This window comes from Equus quagga, chromosome 4 (assembly GCF_021613505.1).
Source record: "Equus quagga isolate Etosha38 chromosome 4, UCLA_HA_Equagga_1.0, whole genome shotgun sequence".
In the NCBI taxonomy this organism is placed as follows: Eukaryota; Metazoa; Chordata; class Mammalia; order Perissodactyla; family Equidae; genus Equus; species Equus quagga.
Window position 1 is genome coordinate 48,618,197 of NC_060270.1, and position 21,693 is coordinate 48,639,889.

The window sequence follows — 21,693 nt, forward strand, 5'->3', positions numbered from 1 at the left end:
TTTTCCTTAAGATATGTTTATGCATACTAATTTAAGCAAGTAATATAAAAGCAATCAAACCAGGTTCTGGTGAAGTCTTACAGCAGAACCTGATGAAGGAGGGTTTTACCCTAGAGAGCAGAATTAATTGGATTAGTTGTGTGCTTCCTTTCCTTGCTGTAATTTCCTTTAGGAGATAAAGTATCTGCATTTTACTTTGAATTCTGTGTTGATTCATCTCAGGAAAGTTTGGAATGTTAATCTTTCGATATGGATTATTGAAACACTTTATGAAGGTTCTTTACGTTTTGGTGAAATAGTACTTAAAAAATAAGTAGCCTGAAAACTTCATACATATCTAAATTTATGAAGCTAATTAGTGATTTAAAAAAATACGCTTGAAGTCATCACACTTGGCTTCCTTTCTTCATCCTTTTAATGACTAAATAGCACAGCAGGCAAAGGGTGTTTATGATCAGATTTGGTAGTTCTCATCATGTGACTGCTGCCTCCTGGTGATGACATAGCCAAATTGCAGTTTCAGTTCCTTTTTAATGGTGCACAAGTGTCTTCAAAGTTGTAATTTCTAACTCGCAGCTATGAAAGGACAACAGTAATGTGACACCCTCCCTTGATTAAAATTAAAAGCTCCTCCCCACTGCCCACAGAAAAGTCCACAGCATGGTTCATATAAGGATCAGCAAGCCGTATCAGCCTGCTGGCCTTCTCACTCCATCTGCTTTTCTCACACCCAGACAGATAGCCATCAGGACTCATTGTTTCCTGAACATGTCAGTATCCCTGTGATACTCAGGGGGTTGGGTTGCTTAGAATGCCCTTTCCCACCACTTTCAGCTGCCATCTGCCTGGAGAAGGGCCATGGACCTTCCAAAGCCCCACTCATTTCCTCCTCAAAGACTTCACTGTCTACCCCCCATTATGACCAGTGGACTTAGCTGCTTCTTTCTTTGATATCTCATTGCTTTTTTAATGTACTTCTATTTAGCATATAATATGTTGGAAAGAACATCAGTTTTAAAGTTGGAAAAGTTCTGGATTGAATTCTAGATCCAAATCCCAGGTTTATTAATGAGATAACATTGGTCATGTCACTTAATCTCTTATAATCTCAGTATCTTTGCTTGAAAAATGGGTTTTTATGGAAAAATAAATGAGAGAACACAGGTAAAGTACTTAGCATGGTGACTGGCATGGGAGACACCAATAAAGGTTAGTCCCTTTTCTTCATAATCATGGGAACTCTGATTATTTACTTGTCCATCTTGCCCAGTAAATTCTGATCTCCTCCAAAGCAAAGACTCAGTCTTATTCATTATTGCATGTTAACCTGCTTAACATATTACTGAATTACTTTACATATTCATGAATTCAATGAATGTCCCCAGTGGGTCAATCTAAACACATGTAACTCTGTAGTTTTAATAGCACATTGTCAGAAGTTTCTTTCTGGTATTTATCAAGATATCTAAAAGCAATTTGTGAGTCCATGTAAGTCATAACAGAGCTCCTACATAAAAAATGATGAAAGCCATCAATAAGTTAACAGTGGGCCAATAAAAGATTGGTTTAGATGGTCCTATAATGGACTTCAACACAAACTGAAAAGGTAGTTTTCAGTTCCTTGTCTTCATTTTCATGTGAACGCTAGGCATTAGGGACAGATATGGAGAGTCAGCTGGGATAGTCTTTTTTTTTTTAAGATTTTATTTTTCATTTTTTTCTCCCCAGTGCTCCCCAGTACACAGTTGTATATATTTTAGTTGTGGGTCCTTCTAGTTGTGGCATGTGGGACACCACCTCAGCATGGCTTGATGAGCGATGCCATGTCTGCGCCCAGGATCCAAACCAGCAAAACCCTGGGCCGCCAAAGCTGAGCGTGTGAACTTAACCTCTCAGCCACGGGGCCAGTCCATGGGACAGTCTTGGATGGGATTAATTGCATGGACTTGAATCCAGCTGGTGGGAACCGTTAGCACACAAGTCGGGAGGCCTGGAGCTTGTCCCAGCTCAGCGTTAGTGACATCTCTTTGGGCCTCATTTACTTACTGATAAAACAAGGGAGGCCGGGCGGCGGGGCGCTTTGCTGAGCTGTAGCATCTTTGGTGCACTAACATTCTGTGAGTCTCTCTTCAGATGAGACCGAGTATGAGTACAGCGGAAGTGAGGAGGAAGAGGAGGAGAACGACTCAGGAGAGCCCAGGTGGGAAAGGCAGAACCGTCTTCTCATTTCCACGTTCTGAATTGTGCTTGTGTGAGATTCACTTCCTTTTGATTTATAGGTTCATTTTTTAAGAATCCAGCAGGGTGATCTTATTTAATTTATTGCCCACAAACATACTCATTAATTTGGGAAAATTTCCCTAAGCAGACTCTTAACGGAAACGTGGAAATCAGCATATTCTTTATCTTGTCCCCCAAGATTTATGGTCTCTCTTCTAAGACCTTGTTTCCTCACTAGTTAACATGGAGAATGAGCAGAAGGCAATTATCTGGGCAATACAGGACTAGAAGTACCCAAAACTGCAACTTTCTGGGAACCTCAGTGGTATTTTTGGACTTGAGTTGCTCGGTTCATTACTCCCTACCTTTGAGAAGCCCATGAGGACAGCCAGTGTCCTTGTCACATGCCTTGGTATTTTCACTGCAGCCAAATCCAAGAGGAAATGATTTCCGGGAAATGAAGTTATACTCCAGAGGTGAACCCTAAGTGGAAGCTTTTGTGCCCATTCTGGCTGTCTGGGTTGGACCGCAGTCAAGTGCTGCTCCATTATTGTCTCCCCTACGTTTTGATTTTCACTTGACTTTGACTCTGACTTTCCTCTAGTCTGTGTTCATAAACAAAGGCCCATGAGCTCACACTGCTAAGATTTCTCTCTCATGAGAGAATTCAGCTCATGGCAGTTTGGTGGGTCAAGGGGTGCAGGCCTACACACTATGGCGGGTACACTGAACATGTGAAGTGAGATTTATTGGGGAAAACGCTCAAGTAGAAGGGTCACCAGGGTATTTGGGTCTCTGTCCTCTAGCCTTCCAAGGAGGGGACCCCAGTGCTTCAGGAGAAGGAACAGGTCCCGTACCACTGAGGCAGAGCTTCCTGAGCAGGGGAAAGGCCAGCACAGCCACTGCTTCCAGAATGAGCCGGCTCAGACCTCCCGGGCTGGATTATTGCTAAACTACGGGAAGAGGGTGGAACTGAGCTTACAGGGCCATCCGGGTTTTCTCTTTTCACCTGCTCTGGGAATCTTCAAGGTCAAAGACTGAAGGGGAATTCTTCCCTTCCATCTGATGCCCCCAGTTTAGCTGCATGAAGGTGATGACTGTCAGGTGATGACATGGAAAATGAACATTCTTGGAAGGCAAAGCACCAAATGCCCTGCTTTCAGAGAAGGTGTACACTGTTTTTCCAGAGCGCACCCAGACGGTCATGTCAGCCCTTCTGATCACTGTCCTTGGAACTGAGAAGCCCTGTTGTAACTAATACTTACTAAACTGTGTGAGTCACTTAGTGGGCTGACCTAGCCATGCCTTAACACTTCTGTAATTGTAGCATGTCATGATATCACATTGAAGATTATAGTCCAAGTCTTGTTTTATGGACACATGTAATTAATCTTCATGAAATCCTGAAAAGCAGAAAGGGACAATGGTTATCTCATTTTAGAAATGAGGTCACAGCCCAAGGATGGCAACTGGGTCACACACCGAGTTAATGATTGAGTCACTAATATAACTCAGATCACCTCGCACTGATTCAACATCGATTCATAATTGATGGAGCATCCTCGTGTGCATGTGATCCTGGGTTCTTCAAGCTCTGCCGCCTATGCACGGAGCACGTGGCCTGTGTAGATAAACGCCATCATTTGGGGTTTGTTTTAGAGTTCTACACAGAGGCTGGACATTTCAGGGGAGGCTACTAGTAGAAAGCCGGCGTTCTGTATGGAACGTCACGAATGAAGACTTTTTGCGTCATGTTATGGCGGTATCTCACACTGCACGCTAACCACTCTCCAAAACAGAATGACCCCTTGTCAACTGCCGCCAAGCCTGCTCCTCCCGCAGCCTTCCCCATCCCAGTCTGTGTCACAGCCGCTGCCCAGGTGCCAAGACAAAACCTGCAAGTCATCTCTCACTCCACACTTTGGCTCCATCAACAGGTGGCATTAACTCTGTCCCTAAGCACTTCTCCCAGCCTCCATCCCCCCGCTCCCACTCGGGGTAAAGTGCACCCCGGGGCCACCGCCTAGCAGCCCCACTGGTAGCCTTGCTTGCCGTCATACTCCCGTGGACTGTTCATTCTGCAGCCAAATGCCTCTGCTCTGTTTCTCTCCTGCTTATAAGCTTTCCCTGCGTGCCTTCCATGGCCCCACGCTTCACGCGGTCTGCCCTGTGTCTCCGACCTCCTCTATCCCACTGTCCTCTCATTCACTCCGCTCTGGGAAGACCAGGGGCTTCGGTTCCTCAGAGAGGCCACACCTGTTCCCACCGCAGGCTTTCTTCCCCTGCTTCTTCGTGGGACTGACTCTCCATAATTTGAGTCTTGGCTCAGCTGTCACCTCCTCAGATAGGTCTCCTCTGATCACCCCAACTAAAGCAGAACCCATAATCCTTGCCCCAGCGCCCTGCTACCGTCGCTCTTAAACGCTTACATTTTTTGTCTTCTGTCAAGCCTATTAATACCTGAAATTACATTACTTGTAATAATTTGTCTGCCTGTCTAATTAGTTGTCTAACTATCTCTCTTCCCCACAAGAAGATAACTAGAGAGAGAATTTGTTTAGCTACTGCTGTATCCACTAGAGCCTGTTACAGTGCCTGCTGCTTAGTGGGTGCTCAGTAATTGTTTAATGGGTTTATTTTAAGTGGATGCTGCCATAAAGATGAAAAGAGCTAGATTTGTATGAACAAATTGGGGCCTTTTCCCACCTCCCTGTTAGGCTGCCAAGGAGTCTGTAGCCCTGAGCTGTCCGCCTGTGGTTAGATGAGAGGAGGGCAGCCCTGACCTCCAGTCAAGTGGGTGGAGTTTGCTTATAGTGTTTCCTTCCCTTGTTCTCTCTGTCACACACACACACACACACACATATGCACACACATCATGCACAACCACCCTTTTACAGATGAGGAAACTGAGGCCCATGGTGTTTAAACGGAATCTAGGAATCAGTGAGCTGGGTTGAAGTCCCAGGTGGCCCCCCTGTGGCCAGAACCAAACCATTTAACTTCCCTTTCACAGTGGTGCGGTGAGGCAAGCTCGGAGCTCTCGGACTTGGCAGACTTGCGTTCAAGTCCAGGCTCTGTGCCAACCTTGACTCGGGCACCTTCCATCCCTGGCTCATCCTGTCTTCCTGTGAGCAGCCTGCCCTTTGCCTGCTGGGGTTGGTGTGCGGAGTCCAGGAGGTGATGTGGGAGAGGGTGATGAGCTCGTCCAGGCAGAGTGCGCTCCCTTACTGCTCCCCGTGGGCCATTTTCATCTGCTGGCTTTCTTCTCGCCTTTCCTAAACGTGAAAAGAAGCCAGTCTGGGGCACAGGGCTTGCACAATCATCAAAACCTTGGAAACAGATCTTTGCTACGTCTCAAGGGTGAGAGAGTGGTGTGGACAGGCCTAGACAGAGGTGATTACTCTAGGATGTGACATCCCTCTAGGATGGAGACCACGTGTGTATACAGTAGTCACACTCAAAGGAAGGCTGGACACTAGTCTCCTGCCTTGACTCTGCTTCCCTTGTGGGTGAGTAACGTAATTCATGGAGGATCTAGGAGCCTGTGCTTGAGCAGGTGGCTTCTTTCCCCGCGTATGGGGTCTCCTCCCCCAGGAGCCAGGCGGCGATGGCCCTGGCCCATGCGGGCTCCTCACCTCTCTCTCCTGCCCACAGCTCCATCCTGAATCTGCCAGGGGAGTCGACGCTGCGGCGGGACTTCCTGAGGCTGCAGCTGGCCAACAAGGAGCGCTCGGAGGCCCTGCGGCGGCAGCAGCTGGAGCAGCAGCAGCGGGAGAACGAGGAGCACAAGCGGCAGCTGCTGGCCGAGCGCCAGAAGCGCATTGAGGAGCAGAAGGAGCAGCGGCGGCGCCTGGAGGAGGTGAGGACCACTCGCTCCTGGCCCTGCGTCTCTGTGCTGGGGCTGCCGCCCAGGGCTCAAGTGTTGGCCCCATCCCACCCTGGCGTGGGGCCGCAGCCTGCTGGGAGCCCACATACCTTCACTGCAGGGGGACGAGGCCCCAAGGCTCTCACAAGCAGAGGACTGTCCTGCTTGGGGCTCTGGGACCTTGGTGTGGTCGCTTCAGGAAAGCAGGTGGAGGCCTCGGCCCCTTCAAGTCTTACTCAGATGTCACCTCCTCAGTGAGGCCTCCTTGACCACCTCACTTAACATCGCACCCCCGCCCTCTAGCATGTCCTGTTGCCCCTCCCTGCTTTATTATTTTTACCTGCTCTTGTCACCTGCGCTCATAATTTCCACGTACTTCCCTGTGTCTGACACTGGAATGTAAACTCCCTGAGCGCAGGGGATTTTGTCTCTTTTATCCCTGATGTATCTCTACATTATGTATCTCTCCTGCCTACGACAGTGCTGAGCACACAGTAGGTGCCTCAAAAATATTCTTGGAATGAATGAGTTAATATACGAATGAATGAGTCAACAATTGAGAAGTGATATATAGGTGCTAACTAGACCACAGTGAAATGTCAAGTATGGAAAAGCAGGGCCTGCCTCTGGATAATCCTTTGTTCCTCCTCTGAACACTGGGGAGAGCATTTCACAAATCCTTCCACATGCCCTTTGGTACCCAGGGCCTGTCCTCTGGTTTGTGGGCTGCACTTGCCTTCACCAGCAGGCATGGCCGTCATCTCGGTGGGAAACCATACGCGAGGCACACTTCCCTGCATGGCTGTCTGGTGAGGCTCTACCCTGTGGTCTTACAGATGTGTTTTAAAGCCTCCTTCTCAGAGCCTTGCGCCGAGGCTTCCTTCCTCTGCCAGGTAAATCAAAGCCTCCAACAATTGAGAGGCTGGGAGAGCATAGCTGTTGGGGAAGTTGGATGGCAGATGAAAGGTTAACTGGCTGCGCGGTAATGGGGCAGTAATTTTACCCTTTTCCCAAACACCGTCTTGCTCCTTATTAACGGTTTACAGCAATTCACTTGCTTTGTTAGGTGGCCGCTGCAGTTAGAGGATGGTAAACTGCAGACACCAGCAACAGATTGCTTTTTAAATGGCACATCCAGGTCCAATGTCCCTGGTTTAAATCAGGGAGGGCCTCAATTCCAGTTTGCAGTAAATCCCATCACCTCATTATGTCCCTGGAGAATTAGTGTGCTGACCAGCAACGGTAATACCCAACGTTTGCAATTATTGAGTGACTTCTGTGTGCCGGGTCCCAGGTGGGATGCTCTGCTTGTATCCAGGATCTCATGTACTATCATGATCTCTTTGTATATATCCATTCTCTCTCTTACAAAATGCATATAATCCCCATTTAACAAAGAAGAAACCGGGGATCAGGGAGGGGAAGTAATTGGTCCCGTGTCACAGGCCCAGTAAGTGCGAGGTCAGGATTCGCACCCAGGTCTCCCTGCTCCCAAAGTCCACGCAAGCCCAGAGACGGTGAGTGCAGGTATGTGCCGGGGCCTTAAACGTGATCCTCAGGACTGATCTTCATAGGCTGCAGCCAGCGGTATAAGTCTGTAATACCGTTGGGGTGAAGACAGCTGAGTGCAGGCGAGTCTGCCACTGACCTCCTTCTAGTCTAGGAATGACGCTGGGGTGGACAGAGGCTCTTCAGGGCTGCAGGGAGGAACCCTCAAAGGAGCAGGTAGGGGCGGCTGGAGGGAGCTGGGCGTTCACCAGGCAGCTCTCCAAAGTGAAGGACCACGTGTAGCCGCAGGTTACTCTCCTGGGCACAGATTGAAATCCCTTGCAGCTGGGCCCTGGTGTAGTCTCCTTCAGCCCAGCCCACCCAGCCCAGTTGTGGCCGCTGTCCTGGCCCCAGCCCAGAGCCATGTCGTTTGCTCCAGTCTCAGGTCTCCTGAGGACCACAGGCCTCTGCTGTTTGGATCCAGGGTTTACTCCTTGAGATTCCTGAGCCCCCGTCTCTCCAGCTAAGCAGCGTCCCCTCAGGCTCTGCCCCCAATCCCGCCTTCCCTGCTGCTTTCCTGGTTTGTGGTTCATGCCTTCCAGGAGCCTTTCCCAAGGCTGCCACCTCGCTGGAGTCACACCCTGGAAGGAAGCTTGACCGTTGGCCTTAGTTAGTGGGTTCTTTGCCTAGCAATTTGCTATGCTTAGTTTCAGGCTAAAGGCACTTCATGTGTAACCCTAGAAAATTCCCACTGTCATCCCGAAAAGCATTTACAATATTCAAGAATGCAAATATGTACATGGGTGCATGCACGCGTGACACACACACACAGACTTAGATGAATTTCCTTTTTTAAAAAAAATTTTAACATAAGAACTCTTGGCCTTTGAACCTAGATCCTCATTTAGTGCAAAGTGTTTTCAGAGGGTGCATTGTTTTGTTTTTATTTTTTATATTTTTCCCCTTCTTACCTGGCACGATCTATTTGACCTTACATGTTTTTTTATCGAGTTGTTAGAATAGTCATTTCTAACAGTCATGAAGCACCAACCACATGACAGGCAGTCTGTTCAGCACTTTATGTGACTGGTCTCCTGGAATCCTCACGATAACCCCTCTTCTAAAGACAATGCAGCTGAGTCTCCGAGAGGTTAATCATCTACTGAAGGTCACACAGCTTGAGAAGAAACCAGGTGCTATCACTGCTTCCGTCCTGCCTCTCTGCTGATAAGCCACGGTCAGCAAGCTTTTCCAGATTCTTTACCTGTCTGTGGACTTCCACCCTGAGAACGGAAGGAGTTTGAGCAAGGGCAAAGAAGTTGTCGCCAGCAGGTGCTCATATTTGAGCTGGGATCTCGCTCTCATGCTCCCAGGCAGAGCCACAGAGCCTTCCTCGTGTCTCTCCTTTTATGGCATTTTCTGGAGCCTCTACCTTGGACGCAAGTCAGAGTTCAGACTCAGAGGGACACGTCTAGCCACAGGGACACACCCTCAAAGTGCCGGCGCACGCAGAAGGCCACTGCATGCCCTTTGCCTGATGCACCGATGGGCATGAACCTACCTTCCCCCGAGAGGCAGGACTGCTGTGGCCGAAGGGCAGCCAGAGGTGATACCCACCTTATCTTTTGATCCTTTATCTTGCCCCTATTGCTCGATAGAGAGGAAAAAGAAACACTAAATACTCACATGGCTGTACGTTCTGAACCCTTCAGTAATGACTCTGCCCCCAGGGACTCCTCTCCCGCACCTGCTGCATCCCCATCTGCTGCCCTGGCCTGTGGGGACGCCTTGTGTTTCTAGTGTCCTGAGTAGGAACTTGGACTGCATTGTCACACAGGAGCAGCAAGAGCCCCGGGTGAGACTGGCAAATTTAGCTTCATTGTGGGTGGGGTGAACTCTTGTGGGCGTCCTAGGAAATACGTTCCCATTTCGAGATAAAGGCCCTTCCGATGCCCTTTGGTGACATGGGGCTGAGTAGGTTGTAGTCTTCGTATTCCTCAGTGATCTCAGATGTCACCTCCTACCAGAGGTTTCTGAGGAAGCCCTGCACGTCTTTGCTATTTATGGGTAACCATGTGGATTTGGCTAGGTTCTAAATCAGTAACTATATATTCTTAGAAGGACTTTGACTGTAAACTGAGTGCAGTCATTTATCAGCTCATGAAAAGGACGTGGCTGCAGGCTAGTTAAATGGTGGGCACAAGACTCTCGGATTTTATTTTTATTGAGGTGTAATTGACATGCATTATTATATTGGTTTCAGGTGTATGACTTCGTGATTCGACATTTGTGTACCTTGCACAGTGATCACCATGATGTCTGGTGACCCTCTGCCACCACACAGAGTTAATACGATATCATAAGGCTCTCCGCTTCTGACTGATGATAAAGTACAATTTATAACTAAGTTCCAGGCACTTGATTAAACCCCGCTGAAGCGAATGAGTCCATCAGTAGTGAGTAGTGAGAAGCACAGAGAGCCTCTTGTACTTGATTCAGTTCCATAAAAGTTCCCGTCACTTGGCCTAGACAACATGCAGCTTGTCCTATTCTCCATCACAGACGGAGCGCCCAGGACGTGTCGAGCTTTCGACTCTGGTTATCTTTTCACACTAACCTTGCACAGAAGATTTGTAGTGATGCTTGATTCTGCTTGAGAGTTTTGAAAGGATGTTAGTGATTTCTATGTTTTTGTCAACTTGCTGAGCGCCCGTTTGGAGGAGAGTCCCTAGGTCACAGGAAAGAATCAGACTGACCCCAGGAGCACCACCCTCCTCCACGGCAGGAAGTTTATTCAGAGAATTGAGTTAAGTTTTTCAAGCCACCTAGATCTCCTTTAGTGCCTTTAAGACCATCCTAACGTGACCTAGTTATAAAAACAACCAGTTCTAGGTAAAAGATGTCCTAGTGCTTTGGTTGTATCACCTGAAATTTCTTTTAAAGAATTACCACCTGTAGGGCCGGCCTCGTGGCATAGTGGTTACGTTCACGAACTCTGCTTTGGCGGCCCGGGGTTTGCAGGTTCAGATCCCAGGCATCGACCTACATTCTGTTCATCAAGCTAGGCTGTGGTGGCATCCCACATATAAAATAGAGGAAGATTGGCAATAGATGTTAGCTCAGGGCCAATCTTCCTCACCAAAGGAAAAAAAAAAAAAGAATTACCAGCTGTATCCTAATGGCCAGTAATAGTGGAGCACTAACATATAAAATGAGAGCCTGGTACTTCACACATATGAAGTCCCTATAAGGCTCCAACTGTTTATTTTGAGTGACTGCAGCTTTCAAGGATGTTGGGCTCAATTGTTTTTTTAAAAGTGTATGGTAGAATTAAAACCTTTTTCCTGTTCCAAAGGCAGTCATTCCGCAAATGCAGTGAATGCATACCTCCACTGTACAAGTGCTGTGCTGGACACTGGGAATATAGGCTGCCCTTGTGAAGACCAGATCTGTGAGGGACACAGACAGTAGGCAAATAAACACCCAAATAAACGTTCACTACCGCTGCCAGACTGCTATAGTGAATGGTGAACTGAGTGAGCCACGGGGCGGGAGCCTGGCCGGGCTCGGAGGCCTGTTGGTCATATCCAGCTGATGGAGGGCAGCAAGGTGTGCGGGAACGCCAGGCTGGGAATCCAAGGCACAGTCTGGTGGGGCTTCACAGGCCAAATTAAGGAATTGTGAATTTTCTTCTAAGAATAGTGGGAAAGCATTGACATTTTCCAACCATGGAAATATGATCAGAACTGCGTTTTTAAAATGAAACTTCGGCTGCTGCAAGGAAAGTGATTGGAAGAAAGCAGGAGTGGGTAGGAGAGACAAGTGAGTCCAGGCCGGGGAGGGGTGTGCTTCAGGTGGATGGCTGGAGTGGGGATTGAGAAAAGTGGACACTGGGAGAGAAGTTGCAGAAGTTGTAGAAGATGCAGGACGTGGTGGTTGATTAGACGTCACGGGTGAGGGAGAGCAGGCAGTCACAGAAGGTTCCCGATGTCGGACTGGAGCATCTGGGCGGAGGACCAGGCTTGGGAGCAGGAGGAGATCGATTTGGAACATAGTGAGTGTAAGATGCATATGAAGTGGCCAGCGGTGACGCCAAGGATGCAGTTGGATCATATGGATATAGCCATAGAAGAGGGGTTGAGGACAGAAAAAAATGGAAATTATTGGTTTGTGGGATTGAAGTATACATAGAGAAGAGAAGAGAGTCTGGGCCTGAGCTCTGAGAACTCAGAAGGGGAGGAGAAGTCAGCAAAGATACTGATAAGGACGTAGAAGGCACACCAGGAGAGTTTGATGTCATGGCAAAGAAAATCGAGTATTCCAGCCTAAGGATGGAGTTAAAGGGGCCAGGTCTGCAGAATGCTGCCCAAAGGTCGAGTAAGATAATGCCGTCCTTTAGTATCAGTGACAAAGGAGATATTTAAAAAGTAGTTTTAGTGTAGTACCCTCTAGAAATGCATTCATTACCTCTCTCTCTTGGGAGAAGGGAAGCAACCTGCTCAGGAAGTCAGAAGACCTGGACTTGGAGTGAAAAGTCGTCGGTTTGAATTTGAGGGCCTCTGTGTACCACCTGCATGCCCTGGCGGTCCCCTTGGTCTCCGTATGTCCTGTCTTCTTGAGCTCTATGGGGAGGCTGCCAACACAGCCTGTTCCCACCACCAAAGTTGTGCTGAGGGTTTACCAGGAAAATGCATGTGAAAGCACTTTGTCAACTGCCAAGAAGGGAGCAGCTCTCACTTTTGAAGGACCTATCCAATCCAGTTTAAGTATTGATGACGAGACCCACCTCATGCTTCTGAGTAGAGAACTCTTCATAATGACACGTGCATCCGTTTGTGGTCAGCTTTGCCCACATTCTCTCTTAGCATTCGCTTTCGCTCGGGGCAACCAGGCCAGTCTCACAGAAGCTCTGCCAGCTGGAGCCCAAACCAGAGAAGCCGCTGGTGTGCGAGGTTGTTCCGTGGAACCCAAGTAGTTTTTCCTGGATGCTCTTAGACCGAAAAAGGTGGGGAGGTGCTGGGGGAGCTGCATATCTCTTTAAGAGTCACTGTGTGCACAACATACTGAAGCTCTGACAAGTCCCATGGGCAACAGAGCATTTGGGGAAATTCTGTTAAGAGTAGTATTTTGGCTAACAGGAATATTTTGGCTATCTTACTTATTAAAGCTAAGTTCTTTAACTTTTCTGTGCCTCAGTTTCCTCATCTGTGAAACTAGAAATAACAATAACAGTTACCTCCTGGGGCTGTTGTGAGAATTGAATGAGTTAATTCATAGAAAGCCTTAGAATACTATCAACACTTAGAACACACTGAATAAATACTAGCTGTTGTTATTATTGGAGTGGGTGCCTTTGACTGAAGTCAGGTATAATTTCCAAAAGTTTAAGCTCTTTTATGTGCAGCAGTAAAACCCTCTTGAATTTATTAAAATAAATGTACCAACAGCTAAGTTTTTATTCATGCTTTGGGAAGAATGTTGTACTAGTAGAAATGTCATTAAGAGAAAAAAAAGTCCACAATTTTTAAATGGCTGGATAGCAGATTAGCATGGAGGCAAAGTGCACCAGCCTTGAATCCGTGGAGACCAAGGTTTAATTCCAGCCACGTGGCCTTCGGCAAATTCCCCTCTCTCAACCTCAGCTTCCTTATATACACAATCAAGATACTATTTACTATGCAGAATTGTTGAGAGAAGTAAATGGAACCATATACACAGAAGACTAGGCACAATGCCGTTCACAAGAGTGGATTGACATTGTTGGGTCAATATTTTGTTGTTATTTTGGAACTGATGACTTTAACGTTGTTGTCAGCTTTTTTGTTTTAAGGGTTTTCTAGATAGACAGCATTTTCCCATTGCAGGCCTTCCTTAATTCTCTAACGTACCTTCCTTGTTTACTGTGAAACCTAGGCTTTTCCATCCCTTCTCAGAGGCTCTTTCTGAGCGCACCCCTCTTGTTGTGTCTGGCTGGGACATCTGTCTACTGTTAACTTTGTCTGCAGTCCTGGCCTTGCCAGCACAGATGGGCAGCCCATTCTTCATCCATCCAGATGTACCTTGTCTTGTAGGATCAACTGCCACCTTGGAAAGTCTCGTGTTTCCAGCCAAGCCTCAGGGGACCTTCCCTGGGAGAAGCTCTGCTTTTCGATAGATTTTCTCATCAGTATTTTTCACTGTCATTTCCAACACTGTATAATTCTGATCCCATCATTGCCACCACGTGGCTGCATCAAACCTCATCTCCTGTCAGTACCTAAAAAACCCCTAAGAAGGTAGAGATCTTGTGATGTCTGAATAGTGAGTTTCTGGGCATCAGGGACACAGTCCCTTGGGCGTGATTGTTTCACCAAGAATGTAGAAACAAGGCTGTTCAAGGGTACAGGAAGAGACTGCCTGGGTTTGAATCCTGGCCCTGCCACTTACTGCCTTTGTGATCGTGGCAGGACGTGACTTCTTTATGCCTCAGCTTGCCTGTTTATAAAATGACAGTAGTAGTTTCAAGGGTTAAATGAGTTAATACATACAAAGCACTTACAAAAGCACCTGGCGCCCAGTAAGCACCTAAATAAATTCAAGACGAGACTGAACATAAAGGGAACAGTCTTTGCTGCTCGTTAGCTGCATGTTGTTGCCACTCGGAGTCATCTCTTTTCAGGGTGAGGGCTCACAGCTGAACGCAGCCCGAGCAAGCGGGAGATGGAATGCTGCATTCCACCCACTGGACCACTCTCCCAGCTCCTCAGCCAGAAGAAAGCACCGTGAACAAGAATAACTCCCCCATTTCAGGGCCTGCAGTGTTAATTCAGCGACACTGCTGAGAAATGGCCTTTAGTTCATTTAATCATTGACTGCAGGCATCCTAATGTGTCCTGTGAGCAGCGGCCGCTCGTGGGGGGCAGAGCAGCCCTTTATTCCTGGATGTCGTTAACATCAGCACGAGCACCGAATGCTTTCTAGCTGGGCTTTTGCTGTCTTATTTCCATAACTGAACAGAAATTATGAAACAGCTGGGAGCCAGGCTAGCAAACTGGATGCTCATTGTCCGGGGCAGGGCCTGCCCACGGGCCTCTGACAGTGTTGTGTGGTCGTGTGTGCCTGTAAATCACACTTGTGCTTCAGGAGGCCGAGTGGTTGGCATGGATGTCGGAACCCTGCTTCTCAGTGGATCGCAGAGGGGCTCCTTGTTCTCACTTACCTGCTGAGCTGTAAGAGGCCAGGCTTTATCTGCTTGGTCACCTGGGTCCGATGATAGGAGGGGTTTCCTGCCTCGGTGAGGAAGTTGGGCTGAAATTCCTATCCTGCAGCTTAAAATGTTACTGATACTTGATATCCTTTTGGTCAGACTCCTTCCTACACTTTCAAGGAATGGGAAGGGTATGCTGGTGTTTTATATGTATAGCATTTCAAACTGCAAGAAAACCAGCGTTAGGCAGTTTCTGGCGCTCAGTGTATCTAGAACACCTTAGGTGGATGGCAGGGGTTGCTTTTCGGTGACAGCATGGAATAGACGTGACAGACCTACCTTCCATCGTCTAGGGTCTTCATGGCACTCTTTCATTACGTCTAGTCTGCATCTTTTATGTTGATGAATGCTTCACATCATTGTTTTTATTTGTCCCTAACCTTAAAACTATGCCAACAAAATAGTTTCACCGAAAGTATTATTTTATATGACATTTAAATCGAGTTGTTTTCATTTCACCTGTTTTCTTCACTGAGCCGTTTTATAGAATTATAGAGGCAGGAGAACATAAGGGACCTCAGAAGTGTTCTAAGCCAATTCTTCTCTCAAAGCAAGAATCCCTTTGACGATGTTCCTCAGAGTCGTTTAACCTGTTTAACATATAATCTCTGCTTTACACGTTTAGAGGTTTGAGGCAGTGTATTCTGTTTTTGAGCAACTCCTAATGTTAGGGAATGTATCCTGTGACTGATTCAAATCCTTGTGATACCCCTGCATTAATACAGCTCGCCAAAGAAAACTAAAATGCCCTCCATGGCAGCTCAGAAATGTCTGCAGGTGGGGATAATGGTCTTCTCCAAATGTTACCACTTCCTGCGACCTTTCCACATATGATTATCATTTAGCATCTTCGTGTCATCCCAGATGTGCTGGAGTGGCCCTGTCTGGAGCCATTGTATCAATAAAAAGGTTTATAATGGGCTTGCTTTCTTAGGACTCAATCTGAGAGTCTCATTATAAGGCTTCAGAATGGTGGCAGGAGAAATTTGGGGACTACATTTGCGCTTGACTTTTACACCAGCCTCCAGAGTCATAGGTACTCAGATGTCCATTGGGCCATTCTTGCGCCTCTGTATCCTACTCAGGAGAACCCAGGTAGCCATTCTCTCTAGGGAAACTGCAGCTCAGAGACAATAAGGAACTTTTGAATAATCACATTGCTGAGCATCGGGAGAAGAGGCATGACCAGGATTCTTCAGTAAGCCTCCTTGTGGCTCAGTCTGTTTAAAACTTTCAGTTCCTTTCCACATGCGTAAAGACCAGCTCGGCACACGTGTACTCAGGTGGTGCTTAGCCATGGGGCTGCCTACTGATCAAAAGTTGGCTGGGAGCTCAAAGGAAGGGCTTCATTTAGGCTGTTGATTTTCCAGGAAAGATCTGAATGGGTAGGTTGGTTTGTCTTTAATAGTGTAAAGTTGATGTAAAAAGAAAAGAATGAAGTATATCTAGTCTGTCTAGTGTTCTCAGTGGTTCTCTGATTACTGGTTCTATGAAGAAAGGATAGGTAGCAAAGTGAAGATAGAAAGAGGGAAAAATGGCCACTTGAAAAAGCATAAGACAACGTCTTTCGCTTTGTATATATAGATGTCTCAACAGCTGCTTTCCAGTTCTCAGAGGCACCAGGGCAAGGGCCTGACGCAGAATATTATCTTCGCTTTACGCTTATCAACTGAGTGAAGTTGGGCAAGATAGTGGCCTATGTGTGGCTCAGTTTCCTTGTCTGTCAAATGGGGATGATGGCAGTAGTACGTGCCTCAAAGGCTGGGGAAAGAATTAGATGAGTTAATGTGAGTAAAGGGCTTAGGATGCCTGGCATCATAGGAGGCACTACATAAGTGTTTGTTCTCATTATTAATGATTCTTCTTTTTTGTCATTCTGACTACTTTGTTGTGCCTTGGATTCAGAGGTGCCAGCCTGCTTCACCATCACTCTCCCATCCTTCCTGTGAAGCAGGTCTGGAATCCCAGTGGTAGTTGCAAGGAACCATGCCCTTGCCCCGCAGTGGTTGGTTTGCAATGTTCTTTCCAAAACTGAAACTTTAGCAAATGTTAAAATGGGCCAGTGGAATGCCCTGAAGCTTCAATGCCTGTCATCCCACGTACAGCTCCTGCAAAGCTTAGGCAGAGCAGCCCTATTTAAGTGAGGGGGCATGTGTGCTGTGCGGCCGATTCAAAAGACCGAACCGGGTCCTTTCATTCCGAGTGTCTTTGAACAGAGAGCCCCTGAGTCGAGGGGATGGTTTGAGGTAATTCCCAAGGAGCCTGACTTGATCCTGCACCAGCTGCTTTCCTGTCCTCTGGAGGCTGAGTCAGGTCTTCCATGGTCAGTGAGGTCCCCTCTCACCACTTCCAGGAGGTCACCCAGGGTGAAACGCAAGCAGAGCTCTCCACGAGCAAACCAGAACTGCTTCACTTCACTTCTTGCTTGGAATCGTTTGTAGATTTCTGCTTTTCTATGTGCACATCCTTGCTTAGACTCTTAGAATGAACAGATCTGTAAGACCACCTAATCTGCCCCCTTGTTGAAGGTTGGGTTGAAGTGACTTATTCAAGGTCATGCAACAGTCACTCATTTATTAAACAAATACCTATTGAGACTGTGGGCTCTGCAGTGTTTGTATTGGTGGCATAGCAGGACTGGAATCTAGTCTTACTATTTCTGATCTAGTGTTCTTTCCCCCAAGTGCTGTGGCCTCTCTCATCCACACCCCTCCCCCAGTGACACATCACATTGCAGCTGTGGGATGTTAATTCTCATATGTGGGTGTTACCTCTGAGTCTTTATAACGGGAAACATGATGCGAAAGATAAACCCGGGACCCCAAATCTTTACACGATGGCGTCTAGCCTTGTTTTCCCCAAATCTACCAGAATCTCATGAGAACAAGACTCAAATTCAACCTTAATATTTGGTAAGTAGAAAAAATCAGCCAAGTATCCTGTCTGGAATTTCTTGAGGATGTTGAAGGAAATGCTAACGGTGATGGGGGTAGATAAGGTGTATTTGCTCAGTTCCTCCCTCTATGCTACACTGTACCTCCCACTTTGTCTCCAATTGATAGAATACTCTCCCAGGTATTAGACCCACAATGCAGACTTACATTAGAAGGGGGATTGGATTATGTTTCCCTTTAGGTCCCAGTCAGTTCTGTGTGTGTTACTGTCGCTCACTTGAACCAGTTCTCTAGTGAGAGGGCGTGGCAGGGTCAGAGCAGAGTGATCCCCACTGCTGCAAAAACAGCTTTAACCACATGCTTAGGTGACACAAGCAGAGGTGGCATCTTTATAAACAAAGAGCTAAATGACTTGTCTACAACTTCTCGTTTATCTCCGTTTTGATCTTTCCAAGGGAGATTTTGAGGTTTCATAAGATATGGAGGGCCAAGACTTCTTCATTTCTTTGTTTGTGTATATCCTTCTTTGTGACTTTTCTTCATTCCAAAAAGAAGACTTAAGGTGGCTTACAAAGATTTATACAGTAACTAAAAATAAAGTAAACGAGAAAATAAAGTAGAAGGGACTATCAAGTGAAAGAGAAACCAAGATGAAGCCTGGGTAGGGTCAGTTCACAGAATGTCTGCATAACGTGGCATGCAGGTGCAGGTGACCGAGGGGGCCGACAGTCTGGCTCTGAGAGTCCTGGCAGCTAAGAAAAGAGGCAAACTCGAATGGTTTAGGGTTCATGTTGTCCATCAGATAAGAGTAAACCCATCAGTCAGGCCAGCTTTCTGAGACCATTAAAAATCTGCACCCTTGCCTCGTAGTGGTTGAGTAGTGATATGAATAATGTCTGAGGTTACGTTCCCACCATAAACACAGTGGTTAGCTTTATTCAGCTGTTCTGATAACACGGTAAAAGGCAATTTATGGCATCATCAAAATCACTTCTACAAGAGCCAGTGCACTATGGTGCAGTTCACACCTTTCTGCTGGTTAAACTTAATCTACCAAGAACATTTAAAGAAACAAAAGGAAAGAAAGATCAACTCTGCAGCCTTGGTGATGAACACCCATGAGGGATTATTTCTTACAAATTTAACAGGAATTGAATATTTAAGGGTTAATGTTATATTCTCTTGCAAAGATTTAAAGAGTCAGAATTCTGCGTAGTCAATTTGGGATAAATGTATAACCTTTGAGGGTGTCCTGAGCAGGACAGGATTATTTCCTCATTAAAATTAACTAGCCAGTTCATATACTTGAAAGTACAGCCATTCAGCCTCTGCCTGGAGGTGGCCTGAGGGGAACACCCATGGGAGAATCAAAACTGTCCTAAAAAATTTATCCTTTGGGGACACCAACAGAAGGCAAAGGGGACAGGGAGACCCTGGTGACTTACTCCATAGAGCAAGGCAGCAATGACTTTAGCCTGGAAAACTTTCAGAGTGGGTATTATCAGTCATCCCCAAACCAAGAAAAAAAAAAAAACAATTAAGAAACCTATAAGAACCCACTGAATGTCTAATATTAAGTGATGCGTTTTGGAGATGCCTCCAGGAAGAGGTGGATACAAATACACTTTTAGACAGTTCAGTATAGCTGGGGCATCTGCCAAGAGTTTCAGAGTGGTTGGTTTAAGCCTTTTTGTTTTTGATGGCAGAACCACTGTGATCTTGATGCATAATTTGTATGAAATTTAGAAGTACCATTTGATTCTGCCCTTTTCCACTCCTCCCAACTTGACTCTTATTCCCTTATTTTCCTGCCTCTCTCTAAGATGGCAAATAGGTACTATGCCAGGGCCAACCGTAGGGGGCTCTCTGTTTAGAAAAACATTCCCAAGCCTTGTCTATGCTCAGCATGAAAGAATATTCTGGCCTGGAACCCTGTCTGAGAAGGACATAGAAGGGTGAAGTGGTGGTCTGAGGCTCTGCCAAGCTTTCTCCTCTTCTCTTGCTACCCAATTTATGGTTTTCAATGCAAAAAATATCAATGATATCAGGCCCTATCTGGGATATAGAAGGAGATAAAAACTGGAGTGGAAAAGAGACCCTACCCACAAATAGCTTTCAGTCTAGATTGCAGAGTAGGTAAGGCATACTCAGATAACCATAATGTCAGGTATGATATAAACTATAAGTATTGATAGGAGGGAAAATGCCCCCAAGGAAATTTACAGGCTTTCCCCCCCTTTGTTTGGTGAGGAAGATTGGCCCTGAGCTAACATCTCTTGCCAATCTTCCTCTTTTGTTTTTTTCTCCCCAAAGCTCCAGGACATGGTTGTATATCCTAGTTGTAAGTACTTCTTGTTCTTCTATGTGGGATGCTGCCACAGCATGGTTTGATGAGCGGTGCGTAGGCCTGTGCCCAGGATCCAAACTGGTGAAGCCCAGGCCGCTGAAGTGGAGTGCACGACCTTAACCACTACGCCACTGGGCCAGCTCCCTGCCCCCAAAGAAATTTAAGAGGATACTGTGTTGTCTTCTTTTGCCCCAACTCTCTTAGTTCAGTTCAAAACATCTTTGTGCACCTGCCAGGTACCAGGCCCCACATGAGGGGCTGGGGGTCCAGCGGGAATCAAGCACACTCCTTGCCTTCAAAGAGGTGCTTCCAGCCAGAGTCATCAGAGCTTTGTAAAGGTGTCTGCTTGAGACAAAGGACATGATATTTCTCGGACTGTTTTGGTACGGCCCCTCAAACAGCCCCACACCCAGGAGGAGAGAGAGCAAACATTTTTCCAGGAAAGGCATTAACTCAAATTGAGACACGGCAGCTGGAAATTGGCAAGGTGCCCTGAGAATGTTGGGGAAGTGATTTATTTTTCCAACCTCGCCACAGGAACCAAAGCCCTGGCAGATGCCTCCATGAGTTAGTGGCAGCTGATCTGAGTGAGATCATTATTAATTATTAGTCACTTTCGAGTGTCTTTCTCAGAAACTACAGAGTACTTGGGAAGCCCAGACTCTCTTGAGTTGCAATCAATACTGTGTGCACCTTGTGCAGGGACCTGAGTGGCATGGAATAATAAAGCAGTATTGATTCCTGGCAGAGGGGTTGAAAATGCACAATTTTTTCACATGAAAATCAGCTAGATCTCCAAAAGCCTTGATTATTTTTTTTCCTCAAGAAAGAGACCAATGGTGGGAGTAGAAAATTTGAAATGTTAGCTAAATTAGGGCTATTTCCTGCCAGGAGCCAGATCTGTACACATAATTATTTTATTCTCTGTGCTGGCATTGATTCATGTTGTTTGAGTGTTGGAAATATCTCTGTTTTGGGTTTGTAATCCAAATTATTCAGCTGGTTCCTGTGATGATGTTTTCTACTCTCATCTTCGCTATATTATTTTTCCATAAAACAAATAATTGCCTGTCTGGAACTTAACTAGTCCCTATTCCTCAACACACTCCTCGTTCGCTTCCCTAAACCTGCTTTTCTGCCTCTGTATCACACCATCCGCCATGCCTCTTGGCCAAGAAGTTCACTCACTCTCACAAACCCCATAGTCACTAAATTTTGCCTATTTTATTTTAGCCTTATTCTGATTTCTACTTCTAAGCATCCACTCCAGTCTTATTATAATGACTGGAACTCTGGATAGTTTTTAGTCTTTCTTCCTTTTGGCTGCATCTCCATCCTTACCAGGGATTATGAACATAGACTGTCCAACTGCCTTTGCTTAACTCATCGATGCCCTGTCATTTTCTGCCTGGCTCCATAGAATGGCCTCACACTGTGTTTCAGCTTTTCATCTTGCCCCCTGCCATAGCTGTTAGGACGCCTCTTGAAAATGCAAGTCTGGTCGTGACATTTGGCTGCAGACGGTCCTCCAGTGGCTCCCCATTGCCCACAATCTAAGGCAGACAAATAACTGTTGGTGTGGAAGTGATAGACATTGAGGTCAAAAGATGCAGCTGATCTCTCAGGCCTCAGA

The 21,693-nt window shown here is 46.5% G+C and overlaps 1 protein-coding gene across 14 annotated transcripts in view; it reads left to right on the top strand.

Annotated features, from left to right (window-relative positions):
• TNIK (TRAF2 and NCK interacting kinase) overlaps positions 1-21,693 on the top strand; it is a 382,525-nt gene that overhangs the window by 278,847 nt on the left and 81,985 nt on the right. For all 14 annotated transcript variants that reach the window (XM_046658783.1, XM_046658791.1, XM_046658784.1 and 11 more), the window contains exons 11-12: positions 2,134-2,200; positions 5,875-6,079. In XM_046658783.1, coding sequence (XP_046514739.1) covers positions 2,134-2,200; positions 5,875-6,079 — 272 coding nt within the window. The remainder of the gene's footprint in view (positions 1-2,133; positions 2,201-5,874; positions 6,080-21,693) is intronic.